The 21,409-nt window shown below is 54.4% G+C and overlaps 1 protein-coding gene across 1 annotated transcript in view; it reads right to left on the bottom strand.

Annotated features, from left to right (window-relative positions):
* The window catches only part of GRIK3 (glutamate ionotropic receptor kainate type subunit 3), a 219,204-nt gene that overhangs the window by 61,966 nt on the left and 135,829 nt on the right, over nt 1–21,409 (bottom strand). Inside the window, exons 3-5 of the mRNA XM_046660203.1 lie at nt 19,102–19,359; nt 12,019–12,200; nt 9,619–9,672 (exon numbers count right to left, since the gene is read on the bottom strand). Coding sequence (XP_046516159.1) covers nt 9,619–9,672; nt 12,019–12,200; nt 19,102–19,359 — 494 coding nt within the window. The remainder of the gene's footprint in view (nt 1–9,618; nt 9,673–12,018; nt 12,201–19,101; nt 19,360–21,409) is intronic.

Raw genomic sequence — 21,409 nt, 5'->3', positions numbered from 1 at the left:
ACCTCGGGCAAGTCGCTCAGCCTGTTTCTTCATCTACAAAATGGGGATCATGCCGCCTCTGTGGGACCTGGTGAAGCAGTTCCCATAAGATGTCCAGCCTGGGATATCGAAGGAGCTTGATAATCGTCATAATGGTCATTTCCTCCAACGGGGGAGGAAATGGCACTGGGTCTGGGCATCTCGAAGTTACCCAAACGGAGGGAGACAGAGGGAGTATTTTATTTCCCCAAAGAGAGCATTTTAAAACAGTCTTTTCGGCCTGGGACTCAAAGAGCACTACTGCCCTCTTCTCTCCCCTCGTCCTCCACGTCACAAGCCAGCCTCCTCACCCTGTGCTCCTAGGAGCAGCTGAGCAGCTGTCAGCCTGCCCGTCCTCGGCCGGGTCATGTCCAGTCTGGTGCAATGGGCAGGCTCCGGCCTGAGGGCCAGGAAAACAGGCCTTCATGCATAGGGCAGTCCAGGCTTAGCCCTTTCCTGCAGCTCCAGCTCCAGGCAAGGTGGGCCGGTGAGGGAAGGAGGCCAAGGGGCAGAGGTGGGGGACACAGAAGGAGAAGCCAGGTGCTGAGCGGAGAAGAGATGGTGGGTGGCAGCACGAGGAGCAGAGCGGAGATCCGTCCTGTTAAGAAAACCTACCCCAACTTGGAAATAAGGCAGAAGGAGAGCAGCACGTCCTTTCAATGTCACATGGAAACCCGGTTCACCAGGCCTGCCCAGGATTGTGAAATTCCGGGCGAACGCGCCTGGGTCTGACTTCAGTGTCTGCTACGGGTTAAAGGCCCAGACTCAGGGTTCACTAGTAGATTTTTACCCGTAGAAGAGATAATCCCCAAGGTTGTGGTTTTATTGCCCTGTAGGACATTAATCCATTTTGTATCTAACCTAGCAGTCTTATTCTGTACTTTTTTCCCCAAAATAAATACTCAATCCCTCAAAAACTCTTTGAGCCGGCATTGACATCCTACTGGCTCCCTTATAAAGGAGTTGAGTCCATCTTGGACACATGTTCCTTCTATATTTGCATAAGCCATGTTTTTTATATTTTGAAAAAACATATTATAGTGACCTAGATTGGCCTCATCCCACTAGTGGGGAAACTGAGTCTTAAGGTCATTGTCTGAGCTCCTCATCTGCTGTGTATTCTTCTCCACATTCTCCCCTCACCAAGCTGCCTTCCACCCTGGTCCCCCGTCCGTCTCTTTCCTGGGTCCCTAGATTCAGTCACTCCATCCCATGCTGGGAGAGAAGGTCTGCGGACACTGTGCTTGTCTCTCTATGGCTGCAGCCATCAGGAGGGACATCCATCCCCATCACAGTCCCAGCTTGGTTAAATGGATGCTGGCTCATGCAGCGCACAGAGCAGTTATTTCACATGGCGCTGGCTTCCTCTGCTCTCTGAGATGTTCCCAGTTCATGTCAAAAGCCTCCTTTTCCTCCTGCGCCCCCAAAATGGCCTCGTTCTGGAATACACTGTTTCCTTTTGGAAGGTTTAGGGAGTAGGGGAGAGGCTTGACGCAGACTGGAGCCCAGGCAGGAAAGCTTAGTCCCAGCCCTGACCCCCGAAATCCAGCCCTGATTCTACGCCAGGATTTGAGACGGGGAAGGGGCTGGGTGGGAGCAGGAAGCAGGGTCTTCAGTAGATGGCGGGGTCCCCACTGAGATGGCCAGAGGATGTCTATATGGCCCCAGTCTCAGGGGCAGTGGGGGTGGGCGCTTTGCTCAGCCCCGCGTGTGGAGTATATTGTCTATGAAGCAGGTACGTAATGGTGCTCTCTTTTTACAGATGAGGGAACAGGGTCGAGAGGGTAAGATCACCTTGCCTAAGGTTGTAAAGCTCATGAGAGGCAGAGCTGAATTTGTCCCCAGGTCTGTGTCGATGGTGGCTGGAGCTGGCTCGCACTGACTTGTGAGAGCTCATCGTTAGCGCTTCCTCCTGACTCTGTTGTCCGTAATGCCACCTTGGCAGCTTGACACTGGCCACGGTGGGAGGATTTACACCACGGAAATGGGTAAGCACCACACATCCGGGGTTTTTCCCTCCTTTTGGAGAGCTGGTTGTACACCATCATCTGTCTTGTTCAAAAACCCCTGTGCTCTGTGTCTCAGTGGTTGTCAAACACAAGATACGCATTGGAATTGTCTTTGGAGCTTTTTTGGAAAGTATAGACCACAGAGAGTCTGGGGTGGGGCCTGGTGAAGCTGTCTTGAGAAGCCAGTAATCTGAGCTATTATTCCTGATGGGGAAACACACAGAGCGGGGGTCTGGGCTTAGACCGGTGTACCTGTGGAATCAGAGAGGAGCAGAAAGGGGGCAGGATGCACCCAGAGAGAGGCCTCTCTTCCGACGGCTCCTCCCTGAGTACAGCGCATGGAGGCAGCTGCAGGCAATGGCAAGGAGCATAGACCATGAGGCCAGGCCATCTGGGTTCAAGTGTCACCCACTCCCCTTACCATAGTTGCCTCATCTGCAAAATGGGGCTGAATAACACCTACCACATAGGGTGTTATGAGGAAGAAATGAGTTAAGAGACGTACTTAGAACATGTCTGGTGCATGTGGACATTCTGTAAGAGTTTGATCAGTATTCATATTCTGCCTTCTCTGGCAGCAGGGGTGACAGCCATGGGATACAGCCCCCAGGGGCATGACTGGGTTATGGGAGGAGAGGAGCAGACAGGAGCTGGGTCCTTCCTGCCTCGCCCCTCTTGGCCATAGAAAAACAATCACGATGAGCTCCAGTTTACCGCGCGCCTGTAAACCCCAGAACAGCAGCCCCTGTTCTCAGTGCCTTATGTGCGTGAACTCAATTCACATTTCCATCTTGCAGGGAGGGTGCTGTTATCCCCCATTTTAGAGGAAGGAACAAGTCACAGAGAGATTAGGGTTTTGCTCAAAGTTTCACAGCTGGGGAGTAATGGCTCAGACCCTCTGCCCTAGGCCGATCATGCGCCCCCAGCCCCCAGTCACGCCCACCAGACATCACCATCGCCCTCCACGCAGCATCAGAGGGGTCTTTCTGAATGCAGCCTTCTCACCTCCTGCTTAACACAGTTCAGAGGTTCCTTATCGCCTTCTCAGAGGAAAGTGCAAATTCCTTAGTGGAGTTTACAGAGCTCTCCACCCCTCCGGGCTCGCCCTCCTTCCCAGCCCCTCCCATTTTTCACCCCAGAAACACCAAACTACTTTTGTCCCCCTTTCCCATTCCTTGCTGGCCCCTGGCCCTGTCACACATCTTCTCACCCTGGACCAGCGCCTTTGTGCGAGTTCTAACCCGGGCTGGAATGCTGTCTTCTTGGCCCTTCTTGGGTGGGCTATCTTCTGAGATTCAGCTCAAGTGTCACCTCTTCCCAGAAGCCTCCCCTGACTACTCTTCCACACATGCACGACAGGGTGGGTCAGGGGCGCTTCTGCTCTTCTCCTGGGACCTCTGGGACATCACCCCACTGGCAACAACGGTCTATGTCTGCATCTGGCTCCTCTAGGAGCCCCTGAGCCACAAACTCCTGTCACCCCAAGTGGAAAGAAGGGTCAGCCAGCTGAGCAGCTCTCTGGGACACCGAAACATTACTGGGAAGAGTCTGAGATGGAGAGACTAGTATTTCATGGTCTCCTCTCAGGGGGAGCTCTCCATGGGGCTAGTTTGGTAAATGGCCCAGGGTGGAGGATGAGGCCCTCAAGGGGACTGCTGCAGGAACCAGAGATCTTACCACTTCTGAAGGAGGTGAGTCTGGGGAGATGGAGGGAGTCTTTTGTTTTGCAAAGTGGTACACGCAAGTTGGGGCCAGAGCAGGACTGCTGGGGCCAAGGGAGAGAAGCTGAGCTCTGCCCCCAGGGGGCACCCTCCTCACCTGCACCTGCATAAGACTCAGCCTCTTCTCCAATTCGGTGTTGACCTAATACCTAGGGCTTGCAAGATGCCAAAGCATTAGGCTGCCTAGGGCCTCCGTGACTCGGTTTACCCTCCTGTAGTACCAGAGGTCAACCAGACTCAGTGAGAAGAGTGACACCCCTGGTGTCAGTGGGGTTGGGTGCTGGTACCCAAGCCCTTCCAGTCTCCTGATGCAGCATGTGGTCTGTTGACACTTACACAGTGGCTGTAGCCAATCACAGCCTGGGAGGCGGCACGATGGGGTGGCCATGCCGAGCTCCCCATCCTCTCTACTGCCTCAAGCCTGGGCTCAGCTGCAAAGCGTTATAGGGCTTGCGGCCCCGAGTGCGCCATCCCTGGGAAAGGAGGGCAGCAACAACAGGGAGCTAGTAAAAAGTCCTCTTTGTCCAGCTCTGATTTGTTTATCCCACTGCCCTGGGCTGAGACCCCAAGTGCTGTACACGGTGAACTGTGTGCAACCTTGCGCTTGGCAAAAAGTTGCTGTTCTCGATGCCAAATGTTGACACACTGAATTCAGTATCGGCGAGGGACCTTTTAGAAACATTCAGCATAACATAATAGACTAATTCATTAGCACCCCATGGGTCTGACTGGGTAGAAGCTGAAGCTCGGAAAACATCGCCTTAAGGAATGACAGATGAAAATATCTTTCCCATGATATAACTGTTACTGCCGGGAAGTGGCATTAATTGTGATTGCTTATCTATTAATTTATTATAATTCCTTTTTCACCTCCAGGCTTTTACGTACACATGACATGTACGGGGCCCAGCTGGGGCTGATTAACGCGGGGTTATCTGGGAATGGCTCAAAGCTGGCTGCAACCGATAATGGCAGCTGGAGTAATTAAAATGTCTTCTGCGTGGGAGAAGCAAGTTGGGAGAGTTTTTTAGAGGTGAAGAGTTGGCAATGTGGGTTTCCTAAAGGGAAGGAGAGAAATGCCGAATGCCACTGCCCTCCCAAATACAGCCAGAACTGACCAATGGGCAGAGAGAGGCAGAATCACGAGGTAGAGGCCTTAGCCAATCCTCCTGGAAGGAGGATCCTGGAGATGGAGCTGGAAGCAGGACTGGGGCTGAGGGAGAGGACCCGGGGGACACAGCGGATGTCCTGACATGTGGGGAGTTTCTGGAAAATACCATGGTAGCCCCCACACACATACACACACTCCACTGCAGAACTGTGCATAGTCCAGGCCTGTGCCTCCCTGGAAGGATGCGCTCTCCCTGACTCTCAGAGGGGCGTGGGGAGGAAGGGCAATAGGTTGGAAGAGCCATGGGCAGGACCAGAAGTCAGGAGCCAAGGTCTCCATCACTGATGTGCTGTGAGACTCTGGGAGGGTCATTCAACCTCTCTGGTCCCAGGTTTCCCTGTCAATCAACAGTGAGTGCAAACACTGCCCTGTGAAGAGGAAAACCAGTGAGGTGGAGAAAGGTCTTTCGAACCTGTGGAGTGTGGTCCCAGCTGGGATTTGTGCAGGCTCCGATCTCCCCATTAGTGTCAATCACCACGCCTGGACCACCATGGCCTGTGCAATCGGAGCCGGCCAGAGGAAGCCAGGCACCACTTCATGCGGGCCGTCAGCGTGACAGGAGTCAGCAGAGGTGTCGGAGCCGGACAGCTCCCAGCCAGCAAAAATCCCTGTGCTGCCCCTTTCTTGCCGAATGAGCTCTCGGAGCCTCAGTTTCTCCTTTTCCGTAAAACTGGGAGAGTCATAGCTCCTTTGGAGAGTTGTTCTGAGGTTTGGATGAGATGGGGAATGCCGAGTACAGAGAAAACATAGGCAGGAGTTCCTTAATTAGCCGATTTAACCCCCACATAGTTCTAAATGCCAAGCCCTTTTCTAAGCGCTTTACTGACGTCGACACATTTGATGCTCCGCGTAACAACCCTGTGACTACTATCACTGCGGCCATGTTATAGAAAGGGAAATGAGGCACAGAGAGGCGGGCAACCTGCCCCAGAAGTGGAAGAACCTCAATTCTAACTTGGGCACAGGGACGCCAGAGTCCGTGCTCTCAACTGTTGCGATGATGAGGATGTTGATAACTTCACTGACAACTTTCTCCTTGGTATCGTAGTCATTCGTTCGTTCATTCATTCAGGCATCAATTTGCACCCACCGTGTGCCAGGCGCTCTCTGGGCCCTGGAGACAGAGAGGTGAGCCGGGCACTGGATCCTCATGCACACGAAGGCAGCCTGCCCACCGGCGGCTTTGTGTTAGATATGACTCTGAACACCCCCTCCCACCTGAGTGTCTATTCAGCCCCTGGGACCTTGGGAGGCTTTGCACGTGGCTGCTGGAGGAGTGAGTAAATGAATGATCAGATTAGGAAATGAAGAAGTAAGAGGGTGGACACTGTCTGGGGCTAGCGGAATGCCCCCGGGTGCTAGGATCCTGCCCTGCACCTCCCTTCGAGACCTCCGACCTTGACTCCAGGTGGGCAGTGGCATTAATGTGGAGGGCACTGGGGTCACTAGGGGTCACCTTGTCCAGAGTCTTGTCTGGAAGGTGGGGCCAGGCCGCAGGGCTGAGTGGCCAAAGCTTCAGGCCCTGAGTTCCCTGAGGGGACACCCCCTCTGGCCTTGGAATGGGGCATGAGCCTGGTGGAGAAGCTTGCCACTGAATACTTGGAGCTAGGATTGGGAACAAGGCCCAGAGAGGGCTTAACCACAAGCCCGTGTAGACAGAGTGGGCGAGGGTCAATACTCAGGGTGGCAGAATGAGATGTAGGCAGTTAGTTCCTCCCGTTTCTGAAGGAGCCTCCCAAGGCCCCAGGTCCTTCTGCTTGGTGGCCATGTCTGGATTCCACAGGCCCACTGTACTCTGCCTCCCACCGCCAGACCTCAGTGGATTGGCCAAGGAGCAGTCACCAGTCCTAAGGGTGGTTTCACCAATCTGGTCGGTGACTCAGCCCCTACCCTGGGGACATTTGAAAATGTGAAGTGGCATTTATTTGTCACTAAGCCTGGAAATTAGTGAGCGGAGGAAGGGATGCTAAACATTCCATGGTGGGCAGAACATTCTGGAATGATGAACTGTCCAGCACCAAATGCCTATAGGGTGCCCTGTTGAGAAATACAGACTGGTGCTTGGCCAGTCAGCAGCCAGACCTGGGGAAGGTGGGTGAAAACTCAGAGAAAGAGTGACAGGAGGTGGCAGAGGCAGGATGGACCGTCAGTCGGGATGTGACGAGCCGAGGCAGCTGTGATGCGCTGAGGTTTCCAGGGAACAGAGACTCTGAGGAAGAAGCAGAGGCCAGGAGGAGGGGGAGGGAGCAAGGGTACAGAGAGGAGGATGGAAGAGAATGGCTGAGTCCCAGTGCAGACAGTTGGGACCATCACCCTCGTGACATCCAGAGTCACTTTGGATCCAGAACCACCCCCCTATGTCCGCTCTGTGGCCTGGTGGTTCATTCTCGAACCCCTAATGACTTGAGGTTATTTGAGTGAGTTCTGCTCCTGAAAACCAAAAAGGCCAAATGAGGCATCACAAGTACTTGTTCCCATTTTATAGACAAGGAAACTGAGGCCCAGGGAGGTTAAGCAATCTGCCCGCGTGCACGGCTAAGAGGTGGCGGGGCCAGGACTCTCATCCCTGTCCGTGCCTCCGAGGCCTGCCCTCCTCTCGCTGTGCTGAGAGGCCCGTGGAGGCGGGTGGGCACGGCGGCAGGTGGCCCACAGCGGGCCTGGGAGATCTGCCTCCTCGTGCAGTGGCCCCTCGCCCCTCCCCTGCACTTCGCTCTCCTGGACTCCAGGACTTTGTCACAGCAACTCAGAGCAGCAAGGACTCAGGGAGGTGGGCCAGCAGGATGGAAGCGTGAGGAGAACGTGCTGAGCTCCTGACCCAGGGCTCGCTGGGAGCCCCGGGGCCCAGAAGCTGGTCATAGCCCCAGAGGAGCCCAGGATGGGATGGGATGGACTGCCATCCGGGGACAGGGCCTTGGGCCCCTCGAATGGGCCCCACCCCACCTCCCAGCCTTGCTCTTCTGCCCTGCTCCCAGCTCCAAACAGAGGAGGAATATCGGGCATCTGGCGGCCTCATCCTCCAGCTTCCAATGACTTTCCAGGATACAGGGTGGCAGGGAGAAGCCAGCTTGGGTAGGCAGAAATCCAGAAGTGACTTGGGGACAGAAGGTGCCTCGTCTCAGTCACCAGCTTCCAGGACCCCTTTCTCCCAACCAGGCTCCTGCCAGTCCCCAGGTCTGAGCTCTGGATCAGGAGAATGTGCAGGGTGGCCCCGGAGCTGCCACGGGCACAGGGCGCCGTGGGTGGGGGTGGAGGGAGGGTGACAAGCAGGAGTGTGCTGGTAAATGCTTCATAACCAGCTTCGGGGCGGGGGCCTAAAAACCCTAAACTGAAGCATTTGCCAATTTCTGTGGTATGAATACTCCCACCACGGCTGATTTCAAGCTACCTATGTGATGTCACTGAATGTGGAGCTGGGAGGAGATGAACACAATGGCCTCTCGCGATCAGCCAGAGCGAGCCAGCTCCAGCACCCGGCTGAAGAGCTGACCCGCCTTTGGCCTTTGCTTCTGCTGTTCCCTCTCTGTGGAATACCCTTCCTCTCTCTCCTTAGTGAACTCCTACTGATCCTGCGAGGCCCAGTTAAGCATCTGCTTCCCTGTCAAGCCTGCCTCCAATTTCCCACCTTCCACCAGCCCCTCGGCACCTGGCGTCTCCTTCTGCTGTGCCCCATGGCCATCTGTCCAGGCCTGTGACGGCACAAGCCTGCGGGATGAGCTGGACATGGAGAAGCAGACCAGACACGATGGGGGATCCTTGAGGGCAGGGCCTCAGTGTCAGTCACCTTGAGACGCTCAGCTGAGCACAGGTACTGGTAAGGAATGTTAACCGGGTTCTGGATGAATAAAGGAACACAGTTAGAGGCCTGCGGGGCTGCAGGACGAGGCTGACGCACACCGCGGGAGCTTGTTCCAGCAATGGGATGGTCAGCGATGCTGTCCAGAGATGCTGGAAGAGTCCACTCAGAGTCCCAGTGAGGTCTGAGGGCATCTGGCTCTGAGGCACGGCGGCTGGGTGCTGGTGCCCCTTTGGCACAGGGATCTCTTTATTCTGCTGATCTCAGGCCACTACTAATTATCCAAATGGGTTTAAATGGCCCTAAATATTCTCAGAGCTTGGACAGGACCCATCTGGAGCCTGCAGGTAGGCTGGCCCGGCTGACAGTGACCTCAGCGTGGATGCTGGGGGCATCCAAAGTGACGATTGGTGTTGTGGCGTGAGGCCTGAGACACAAGCACGGAAGCGCAGGCTGGGAGCTGAGGGTCGTCCTCATAACAACAGCTAATACTCCTATGGCTCTTCACACGAACCGGGCACTGCTCTCGGCACTTTATCTTATTGACTCATTGAGCCCTCACAACAATCCTGGGAGGTAGAAGCCATTCTCATGCCCATTTTGTAGAGGAAGAAACTGAGGCAGGAAGGTTAAATGACTTCCCCGAGGTCTCATGGCCAGTAAGCAAGGGGGCTTGTGTTCACACTGGTGGGTTTTGGAGTCCCTGCCCTTAGTCATAACACGACCTCACTTCTCACAGTGGGCTGGCCACCAAGACATCTCTGTGCCCTTGCCTGGCCACACCTGCAGCCTTAGGAGGCAAGTCCAGGCTGGATCCCCTCTAGGTGCAGCACCTGTGTCCACTAGGCTAGACCTTGTCCCGAGGGAGTCCCGCCCTGCCCCGCGCGGGACCCAGAGGTACATTACCAGGGTGGTGAAGATGAAGTGGTAGTACTCGGTCATCATGCCCATGGCCATGGCCTGCGGGAAAGCAGAACGTAAGCGATCTGCAGGGACACCCAAGAAGCCCCGTGCCCCTCGCCACCCCAGGGGTCAGGACTCGGGGGCAGGACAGACTGGTGGTGGGGAGGGGGGTGGCTGGCCTCTTGGAGCAGGATGCTCTCTGAGACCACCTCCCAGCAGTGACAATGACTGGGTGGCTCTCACACAGGAGCGTGCAACAGAGTCACTTGGGACAGCTCAAAAGGCAGAATCTTGGGCCACACTCTCCAAAGGTCCCAGATTCCACAGAGCTGGGCGAGGCCGGGTTGTCCGCCTTTTCGGTAAGCACATCTGGGCCTGCCACACTCAGGGAGATGTGACGGACTCAGCCCCAGACTGCTCCCAGGTGCCTGGACTCTGCCGTGCTGAGCTCACCATCCTGGCTCCAGAGAGGGGCGTGCAGGGGCCTGGCCCCCACCAGCCTAGCCTCTCCCAGAAGGGCTGACACATCCCTGCTTCCCAGGGCCTGGGCGACCAGGAAGCAGGCCACGCAGCTGTGGTGGAATTACTACACACCATCCTGAAGTCTACGTAATATATATTTTATGTATTTTATGAGAAGCCTATAATCTATAATACTAATGACTATAATGCATTTTCTACAGAGTTCTTCAGAATGCTGGGCCCACAAAGTGCTCTGAGGGAAAAATGTCACTGGGTCAAGTACACTTTGAAAACGCTGTGCATTCTCTCCCCCTCTTGGAGATTCACAACCCACATCCACGCGTTCAAGGCTCCGAGCCGTCCTCAGCAACTGGACAGGTTTACCTCGGTTTAGCTCAGTGTTTTGCTGAGCACAGAATCTTCATTTGTAATTCAGAAGTTTTCAAGTCAGAGAGACCTGGGAGTAAATGCCGACTTCCTGCTGGATGAGCTCCGGCCCATTTCTTTCCCCTACAGCCTCAGTTTGCTCACCTGTAAACTGGGCATGATAACCATCCCCGCCTCCCGGGGAGGCGGTCAATGAGGAGAGACGTGTGCCTGGCACAGAGGAACGCCTCGGCAAACTGAGGTTGCGGTTGTCATTATTATTCTGTCACACATGCTGGGAAGAGAAGGGACACACCGGACATGGTTGGCTGGGAAAGGGAGGGTTAAGGGACTTCTGGGAAGTGTGTGTCTGTTCCACAGCGACTTTGAAGATGCCCCCCACCCAGGGCAGACTGCGTGCCGGGCTCCGCGATGAACTCTCTCCCTGCCTCGTCTCACTGAGTCCTCCGTAACTGGATGAGGTGGGGATTTTTCACTCTATCTGCAGAGCATACCCGATGGCTCCAGGACCACGTGCCCTACGATGCGCGACACGCAAGGACAGAGCAAGATTCAAACTCTCAAACGAGCTTTCAACCACTGTGTGAGGGAGCCGGGGACGGGGCTCCCTCCGGAGGGAGTCAGAGGCTGCCAGTTGGCTTGGGCATCCCTTACAGGACCCAAGTGGAGGGTGGGACCCAAGCCCTCCCGCCAGGCCTTGAACCTGCTCCCGCTCCCTGCTCAGCACCTCTCCTCCTGCACGCCCTGTGTCCCCTCCCTGCCACCTGCATCTCACAGGGTCACATGTCGAAGCCCCACAGAGTGCCTCCTCCAAGCACTGGGGATGCTTTGTGGGACCACAGAATTGCCTTTTACACAAAGCGCTGGCTCACATCAGAGCGGCTCTGGTTTCATCTGTGGCCGCCTCAGAGGGGGCTGTGGGTGATTTCACTGTTTATTTTTCAGGTGGCTGGCAGAGCTTGCTCCTGTTCCCTGCATGCCATGCTGGGCTGTGTCTGGGAATGGGGGCCCCTCCAGGACTGAGAGCTGCTCTCCTCCTCGACTGTCACTGCAGAGCTGAGCAGATGGTGCGAGGAACCCTGATAAACCTCCTGCGTTAGGAGAGTAACACCGAGAGCCGGGGGCTACGGGGAGTTAGTCACCGGAAGAGGTGGTGAGGCACCCGGAGGCTGTCCCCGGGACCCCAGGGCTCTCTGTGCCTCCCAAAATGTTCCGTCCTGTGTGGCTTCAGGCCCTTCCGACAGCCCCTGCCTCCCACCTGCAGGAGGTGGTATGGAAACCGGCATTGACTCAGCACCCTCCATGCACCTGGCTGTGGCAGCTCATCCATCTCATTCCATCCGCGTGCCAACTCGGAGTGTGTCCATTTTTGCTGCCGGTGAAACCGAGGCTCCGAGAGGCAAAAGGACCACTCGAGTTCACATGGCCAGAAAGAGGCGGACTAAGAGGCAAACTTTAATCTGGCCCCCATCACGCCTGTATTTGGGAAAGGGGAGTTGGGAGAAGCGGCAGGCAGATCCCAACCATCCCTCGTGCGGGTCAGTGCTCACGCACCTGCTTGAGGATCTGGGCAGCCATGGTGTGGCTGCAATCGAAGATGATGCGGAATTCCCTGCCTCGCTTCATCTCCTTGAGCAAGGGGCGAGAGTCGTCAGAGTCGAGGGGGAGCTGGCGGATCTTCAGGCGGATGTTGTATCTCGAGGGGGCCATGATGAGCTCCTGCAGTCGGATGAGCCCTGAGAGGCACCGGGGCACAAAAGACACACATGTGCACATATTATACACAGCTGTGGGCATGCATAGACTCATAGGCGTACACGCGCCTGTGGCCACGGGTCTGCAGACATGCGTGAACACGGATACGAGGCCCACGGAGACACGTGCATGTGCACGGACATGTCCAGACATAGGTGCCAGCACACTCAGGCACAGACATGTGCACACAGCTGTACAGGTCTGCACGTGCATGTCGAAGTGTGTGCCCATACAGACGCATGTTTACATGCATGTTGATGTGAACAGGACATACAGTTGGTCTATAAACATATGTGTACATAGGTGGATAAAGGCATGTGCACACAGATACGTGTACACACAAGTGGGTCCCAAAGTAGGCACAGACAGACAGCACATTCCCACTGACCACACCCACTGGCTCCTTGCTAACCCAGAATTGGGGTAGAGACTTATGGAGCCTGAACCAGAGGCCACCCCTCTTTGTCCCCCCACCCCCTGCAACTTTGTGAGGCATGGGACATAATCATCCTAAACATCCTTAGCAACCTGCTTCCAAGACATGGGCACCAGTGGTGGCTCCGGGCTCAAGTGTACCAACTGTTGGACTGAGAAAGGCCAAGTGGTATTTGTGTCCAGTCCCTCCCACCCCCTGCCTTCCAGGGCAGGCTGCCTCAGTAGGCCTTTCCCATTCATCCAGGCTCAAATGCAATCACCTCCTCCATGAAGCCCACCCCTCCTGCTCTGTCCAGTCAAGATTTTCCTACCCAAGAGCCCCCTCCAGCTCAGTGGTCTCCTCCCTCAGCACTAGCCCCCTCTGGCCTCATCCCATTCCCCTCATCCTGCCACAAGCTCCTTCACGTTGGGGGCCGGGTCCCCCTAGCCCCCAGCACAGGGCCTGGCCCTTAGGTGATGCTCCACACAAATTCCCATAATTGGATTGACTTGCTGTTTTTTTTCTCCCCACACTGAGAGTTCCATCCTCCACCTTGGCATTTTGCAAAACCACTTAATCTGGGGACTTCCAGGGAAAACTGAATGTCACTTCCTGGAGACAAATGGCTTGCTTAGGTCTAATTAAGTTCATTTCTGTCCCTGTTTCAAGGTCCATTCTTGCTGACTCCTCTCTCTTTAGCCGGGAGCAAGCCTGCAGGCTGCTCTTTTTGCCCCACCCTCTGCAGGGAGGGGCTGAGCCAGCTTGGGGCCAGGATCCCAAGCAGGCCATCCCCTCCCACCCGCTGGGCCTCCTGCTGGTACGCAGGGCTCAGCGTCCAGGCTGCATTGTCCACTCAGCCATGCTCCACACCCCCACTAACAACACTCTGGTTTTCCTTTGGGGAACAACTCCTTTCCCTCTCTCAGGCCATATGACTCAGGAGGGATCCCTCTCCAGCTCTAGAGGCACAGCATGCGGCCCCAGCCTGGCCAGTGAGCACACACATTCCTCTAGGCAGGGGTACGGGCTTAGAGATGGACATGTGACACTAGTTGGCCCTACTGCCAGAAAATGTGCTAGAGAAACTGGTAAGAGATACTCCCTTTTCCATTTAACCCCAAACAGGGAGGAAGTAAGCATGGGGGTCACCACATAGAACCTGGGAACGATTCTAACAGAGCAGAATTCGGAGAGGGCACAGAGAGAGAAAATAAATCCTGATAAGACCCATTTGAGACTCTGGATCAAACGGTACCTGAAGCTAAAATACTCCTGAACTTTTCAGTAAAGGCAGCCAACAAAATCCCCTCCCTTGCCACCCCTTCCCGCCTTTTTTTGCGTAAGCTAGTTTGCGCCGGATAAAAGTTTGCAATCAACCATTACAGGATCCTCTCTTTGGAGAGAGTCCCCCCAACACAGCCAGCCCACTTCAGAAGACTTCCAGCAGAGAAGCCCGGTCCCTAAGCCATTTATGGTGCACACGCCTGGGTCTGCTCAGCCTCTCATTCCTGCTCCTGGAGGCTGGATGTCAGGAAAGCAATTTAATTGGTGTCCTTCGCGGCACTCTGCTGGAGAGGACAGAGACGGACCCCTGTGACCTATGGCTCCCAAAGAGCTCCCAACAAGCTCTACCCTGGCTGTGGGCACCAGGAGTCCCCTGTCCCTGAAAGGTCTCAGACCCAGCTGCACGGCTGGGAGAGGGCCCTGGAGTCTGGTCTGGATCAACAGGGGCCTCAGTGCCTTCTAACACTGATGGGGAGCAGGAGGAGGATGTCGGTTGACCCGAGCACTGGAGGGAGGGGCCCCAAGCTCCCCCCAAACACACACCCAGCCTTGCCCCACTAAACTAACCCCAGGAATTCTTAGTTTGGCTGAATGATGTTCCCCGCTCACACCTGTGACCCCACGAGGCCCTGAGTGCACACTTTGCTCCCATTCTCTCGGGTTTTAGACTCATGCACGGCATCAGCAGACACGTGGGCTTTGGGGACCCAGGACATGAGGACAGGGACAGCATGGATGCTGGAGCAGAGGCCACCAGAGTCCTCTTGTCAGCCAAGTGCAGTGCCCCGTGTAACACGGAGTGACCCACATTCTCCAGCAGCAACTGTCAGGCCTCCTTCCCATCAGTGTATTCCCGAGGGAGACCGGGGCTCGTCTCGGTGCACCCAGCAGAGGGGCCGGCTCTTTGTGTGCCTGAGATGAGCCTTCCTTCCCGGCTGCCTCCCTAATCAATCTCTCTCAGAATATCTGCAGTGAATCACGGTTGTTAGAATCACGCTTTTCACTTACAAAGCACTTCTGCAATCATTACGCTATTTAACCATCTCCCTGTCCTAGAGGCATGTAGAATGACGACTTCTGTTCCAGCGTTACACATAAACAAACCTATAGAGGTGAAGTGACCCTCCCAAGGTTTTGCAACATGCTAGCAATGGGGTCAAAATTTGAGATCCAATCTTTTGGGCGGGGACCGTCCCTCCACCCGGCTTTTCCTAAGCTCCTTGCTTCACTCTCGATATGAGTTTGTCTTTGTGAAGATTAGGGGTGCAGCAAAGCTCGCAGGGCAAACACTGTTGGTTCCTGTAATAATCATTCTTGATATTCTGTAACTGATGACTTGGCATCCTGAAATCATGGGCCCAATGAATGGCCAAAGTTGTTTATGTCGCTATCAACTCTGCGTTTTCACCGGCACACGAAGTCACACTATACACCATCCGACCACAAACCCAACATCTGTGTTTTGCTTCCTGCCCAACAGGGGATGTCCCCACCTAACAACTTCTGCCATTGTTGCACAAAAGCTCGTACTCGTGCTTTCCCCTCGCTCTTGCCTCCTGCTCAGGCCTGGTGCTTCTCCATGTGTCCCTGCATGCTGTGGTGTGCCCCTTCCTGTTTCTAGGGAACTGTCAGTAACAACTCTCCTTTCAGTGGCATTGATCTCTCCATGTCATCACTCAGTCATACCTATCCATGAAATCCCAGGTACATTTTAAAACAATGCCCCCTGGGGGAGATTGCAGTGATGACCCCCATTCTTCACGCCTCCCTATATCTACCCCCTTTGCCATGTAACTTTGCAGTGCCCTCCAATCATGGGCAGGTGGGCTGCCCCACTCGTGACACTGGGCTCAACCATGTGGTCTGCTTTGGCCAATGGGGTATTAGCAGGCATGACACAAGCAGACTCTTGAAATGGAAATTGCACACTGGGTTCATTCTTTTGTGCCTCTGCCACTGTCATGACAACATGCCTGGGCTAGCCTGCCCGAGGATGAGAGACATGTGGAGGAGAGCCCAGTTGCCTCTGCCACCTTAGCCAAGGCCAGGCTAGATGAACCAACAGTCAGCCAACCCCTAGGCAGGTGAGTAATCCAGCTGAGACCAGAACAACCGCCTAGCCAAGCTCAGTCAATCATCAACTCTGAAGACTTGTGAGCTAAATAAGTGATTATTATTTTAAACCACTAAGTTTTTGGGCTGGTTTATCACACAGAATTACTGTAGAAATAGATAACTGAGGTACCCTCTTTAGCATGCTAAGAGAGCGATGATTTTATTTGGGTGGCAATGTGCCATTCCCAAGAGATGACTCGTGATTGGCAAGAACCACTCCTGTTTGATTGTGGTTAGGGTCGTTTGTGGGGACAAACTCATTGAGCTGTAAAGAGTGGTCTGCTAGAAGGTTCTGAGACAGATTTTCCTCCCTAATAAGAGGCATGAGTCATACTAAGAAAAATCCCTTTGGCTGTTCCCTCTTTTCTTTCTATTTCCCGGAGTGTCATCATGTGAGGTTGTGATGCTCGGAGCTGCAGCAACTCCATTGTGACTATGAGGGGGGAAGTTGAGAGAGCTGCAGTGATATTGACCCAGCACCCCGACTCTGTTGAGCTGCTAAACCAGCCCCAGAAAGGCCCGTCTCCAGACTTCTTGTCAGGGAGATAACTAAGTGGCTATTGCTCAAGTCACTTTGAGTTGGGTTGACTGTTACTTGCTGCCAAAACATCCTAATGGACACACCCCCGCAAAGCAAACACAGCCAAAGCCTGCTATAATGTGCTTCCCACTCTGTGGGGCTGATGACCACAAGTTGTCCTGTCCCCTTGAAATACCCTGATTCTGGGAGCACATCTCTTACTACCCACTATTCATCATCGAAGTTATATTACTGTTTGTCTGAGTCCAACTTTGAATCCTTAGTACCAAGTGTCCTCTTGACCAGACCACCTCCATCATGGACTCCCCTAGGTTTCAAAATGTTCATTGAACTGAATTAAATTGAATTGAAACAAATTGAAAATCAAGTTGAATTAAACTATAATTAAATATTGCGGGAAAGTGTGCTGGGCACTGGTAAGGGTGAAGAGATGGAGGTGTTATCCCACCTTTCTTTGAGAAGTTAATTGTATTGTGGGGGAGTGAGTGCCCACCCAGAGGGCACTGGTCATTCCAGGCCACCGGAACTAAGACTAAAGTGACATGTACACACAGTCAGAGCTAAAGGCACCCGAGGAGAGGAAACTCCAGACCTTAGCATCGGCTCTGCTTGATCTCACTGGTATGGCATCCATCTTCAGGCCACAGCACAGCATCTTTTCCTCTGCAAAGCCTCTGCCTCCACCCCCATGCAGCCCAGAGGCCCCAGGACTGCTGGGCAGTGGTTTATGCCAGTGACTGCTCTGACCGCTCTGTGCCCCTGACACCCTCGCTACATATTTTTGATATCGCCCGCTCACACCGATTCTTCTCTTCCATCCAAGTTCTCTTCCAAGCAGCCCCTCAAATTCAGGCCTCCTTTGTTCCTGCCTGGACCCATATGGCCGCCTCCACTTCATCTTCTTGCTCCAGGCTCTCCCTCTACCCTTCCCTGTGCATTGCTGTCAGAGCCGCTTTCTAGAACTCTGCTTTCATTATTCTCCTTCTTTGCTCGACAGCACTCAGGGGTCCTTGGCTGCTTACAAGATGAAGTCTGGCCTCTGAAGCTGGACAGCAGAGACCTTGCACAGCCTGATACATTGTCTATCTGACCTTTCCCTCCCACCCTCCCTACTTGAATCCTCTCCCCCAGCCAGGCCTCCACCTGGAATGCCCTTGCGACTCCCCCCTCCGTCCACCCACCCTCAAGGCCCAGCTCATGTCTCTCCTCCTCTGGTGAGCCAGCCCAGGCTAACCAGGGCCACGCAGCTTCCTCTCCCCAGGGGCCTTTAGTTCTGACTTGTGTACATGTCACTGGATTCTTAGTTCTGATGACCTGGAATGACCGGTGACCTCTGGGTGGGTACTTACTCTACCAGAATATATTAACTTCTCAAAGAAAGATGGGATAACCACATCCTGATGTCTTCTTCCTCACCAGTGCCCAACACACACTTTCCTTAAAAATTTAATTATAGCTTATTTCAACTTGACTTTTAATTTGATTCAATTCAATTTGATTCAGTTCACCAAACATTTAAAGACATCTACATTGTCGCGGGCCCTGTGCTAAATCCTGGAGGCACAGAAGGCTCATGGAGGCAGAAGCAGGCTCAGAGACAATCAATCGTAGTGGTACGTTAAGACAGAAGAACCCACAGGGCTGCAGCCACACTGGAAGTGACTTGGAGGCGGGCAGGAGTGCCCCTTAATGGCAGAGACCTCGTGCTGGGGGCCCTGAGCTGGGGTGGGGGTCCCTGCCCTCCACAGTCTTCTGCCTGGTGCCTTGGGTGTAGCAGGAGCTCAATAGATGCGTGTAGAATACTGAGTTAAATAAGCAACTTGCGCATTGTCTTTTCTGAGGGATTCTCTCCCTGCTATTCCCGCTTCCCATTAGGAGGTAATCAAGAGCTGACAGCAAATCACAGGCAACGGAGAGCTGGAGGGCTCTTTCCAGGCTGGATGCTGGAGCTCTTGACTTGACATGTGGGCAGAGCAGGGCCAGACGGGGTTAAGTGACTTGCCAAGGTCACTCTCTCTTAAGAGGCCAGGCTAAGAAACATCTTGGGACTCAAGTCCTTGGAAAGAGAGAGGAGGAAACAGCTCTGTGCTACCCAGCTAGTAATCGTCAGAGCCGGCACACGTGTACCAGCCTGTTGGAGTCCAAAGCTGGTACTCGTAGCCACATGGAGCCGATGTGTTTGCTGCAGATGGGAATGCGTGAGCGTAGGAGTTCAGGCAGGTACAGGCTCGGCTGTGCAGGTGCTCAGGTGGGTGCTGAGTGCAGATTTAGCATGCTGCTGGGGTGGAGGTGGGAGTGTGGGGAGGGGGTGACGCAGGTGTGAAGCAGGTGGAGCTGAGTGAGATGCAGGTGGGGCTGGTGTGCACTGGGCTGCGGGTGAGATGCTGGTGTGACTGGATGAAACTTGGGTGTGAGTGTGGACTTTCTCCCCAGGGGCAGCTGAGTTGGGCGAGCAGAGGAGAGCCCGCTCCTGGGGCTCTACCCCCCTCACCCCCTGCCCTCGGCCCCGTCCGACCTGGCTACCCACCTGTGCTGTCGTCATAGACCACGGTGGCCGACCGCCACTTGAGGTACTGGACCAGGTCGAGGATGGCATGGCTGAGAGAGGCATAGTCGGGATAGAGGTTCACGTAGAAGGTGTCCTTGTTGTCCAGCGGGTGGTGCTTCCAGCGCAGCTGGATGTGGGGCACCTCCAGGGCATTGCAGATGGACTGGACGGCATTGGTGCAGGAGCCCTGTGATGGCCCGAAGATCGCCACCACACCCAGCGCCAGCTGGTCACAGGCTGCAACAAAGGGAGGGAGGAAGGACAGCACAGGTCAGTGCTGGGCCTCATCAGGCAGCTGGGGGCTGCAGGCATGGAGGGGCCGTGATCTTGCTGATCCCACAAACATGTGGGAAAAACAGCAACCGGAACCCTCTGATGGTGGACGGTTGATGATCTCTCTGAATCTCAGCTTCCAGATCTGGAAACCGGGGTTGCAATAGCACCCGCCTCATGAAATCACAGGAAGGTCAAATAAAATAATGCACAGAAGACCCTCAGCACGGTGCTCACGAAGGACGCCATCATCATTGTGCCTGGCATCACCAGCTCTGTGCCCGGCCCTGTTCTGGGGGGAAATGGAGAAACAAACAGGAACGAAACACCTACCTGTCTGCAGATGACTCCTAAACCTCCAGCCCCGACCTGTTTCCTAAAATCCAGCCTGTATATCTCACCTCTCGCTCAACATCACCATTTGGATGTTTAAGACGCATCTCAGACCTAACGCACCCAAAACGTAACCCCTCTTCACCTCCCAGCCTCCCCCATCTCAGTAAACGGCAGCTCCACTGTCCCAGGGCCGTATGTCCCAAATCCTGGCTTTGTCTGGACTCCTCTCCTTCTCTCATACCCCACATCCCAATCCATCAGCAACTCCTGTTGCTTCCCCTTCGGAATACATCAGAACCTGACCACTGCTCACCACCCCCACCCTGGTCCAGGCCACCATCGATCGTCTTTCGTTTGGATTAGTGCAGAAGCCTCTTCACTGGTTCCAGCTTGCTCAGTAACCCTGTCTACTGTCTATTCTGTGCTTAGCAGCTGGAGTGAGACTTTCACAGCCTAAGGGCGATCACATCACTCCTTTGCTCCAAGGGTTCCTGTTTCACCCAGTGTAAAAGCCAAAGTACTTACAGTGACTGACGAGGCCCTGCTTATGGCAGCTCCTCCCCACCCCTGTCCCCATCACCAACACCACATTTCTGGCTTCATCTCCCATCCTTTCTCAGAACACTCAAGGCCCACTGGCTTCCATGATGTCCTCAAACCCACTAAGCACACTCCTGCTGCAGGGCCTTTGCACTTGCTGTCCTCTCTGGCTGGAATGCTCTTCCCTCAGTATCCACATGACTCCCTCCCTCCCTTCAGGTCGGTCTCTGCATCTGTGTGTCTTATTAGAGTCATCACTGCCCAATCTATAATAACAAGCCCCGCCCAGCCACACTCCCTAAACCCCATACCCTGCTTTGTTTCTTTGTCTATTAAATGACCACTAGAAGCCCTGTCCATTTGTTGATTTTCTCCTCCCACTAGAATGCAAGCTCCGAGGAGGCAAGGGCTGGATCTATGCGGTTTATTGCCGTATCCACAGTGCTTAAAACTGCTCTGAGCAGGTGCTTTGTCAACATTTGCCAAGTGAGTGAATGCTGCGCCCCTGCTTTCTAGTTCATATTCTTGGGGGAGGCCCGAGGGCTCAGGCAGGTCAGACAGCAGATGCTGCTGGAAGGGCAAACATCAGTGGGCACAGCAGAGCATTAAATGAGCGGAGCCAGGGCAGCTGAGGCTAAAAGGGAGGGCATGGGCTCACGCAGGAATGGTGCCTAAAGAGCGATAAAGAGGGACTCTCAGGGGCCTACAGGGGAGGGCTCCCCATGAACGACAGCCCTTTTCTCTGGCAACTTCTCTAATTTTCCTCTAGGCTCCACTGCCTTTTCCACTCCCGACCCATGACTGAGACCCTGGGCCCGCTGCTCACTGGCCTCCCCCAGGAGACCTCCCGGCACTGAGAAGGGGCACTTTCCTGCTGAAACTGGACCTGGGAGGACGTAAGATCTGGGGGTGCAGCAGCCGCCTGTGCTCACAAAGAAAGCACGGTGCTTGTCCATGAATGGAGTTGGTGCAGAAGGGAGCGAGCCACGAGAGAGAAAGAAATATGAGCCCCAAGCAGGTGGAACCCTGGACTTTGGTTACACGGACCAAGACATCCTCTTTTGGCTTAAGCTGGTTAGGATTTGGTTTTCTGACACTGGCAAACAGAAAAGCCCTAACTGCCCCATCAAAAGAGCAT

The sequence above is a fragment of the Equus quagga genome, chromosome 5 (genome assembly GCF_021613505.1).
Source record: "Equus quagga isolate Etosha38 chromosome 5, UCLA_HA_Equagga_1.0, whole genome shotgun sequence".
Classification (NCBI taxonomy): domain Eukaryota; kingdom Metazoa; phylum Chordata; class Mammalia; order Perissodactyla; family Equidae; genus Equus; species Equus quagga.
This window is presented reverse-complemented; position numbering and strand designations above follow the sequence as displayed.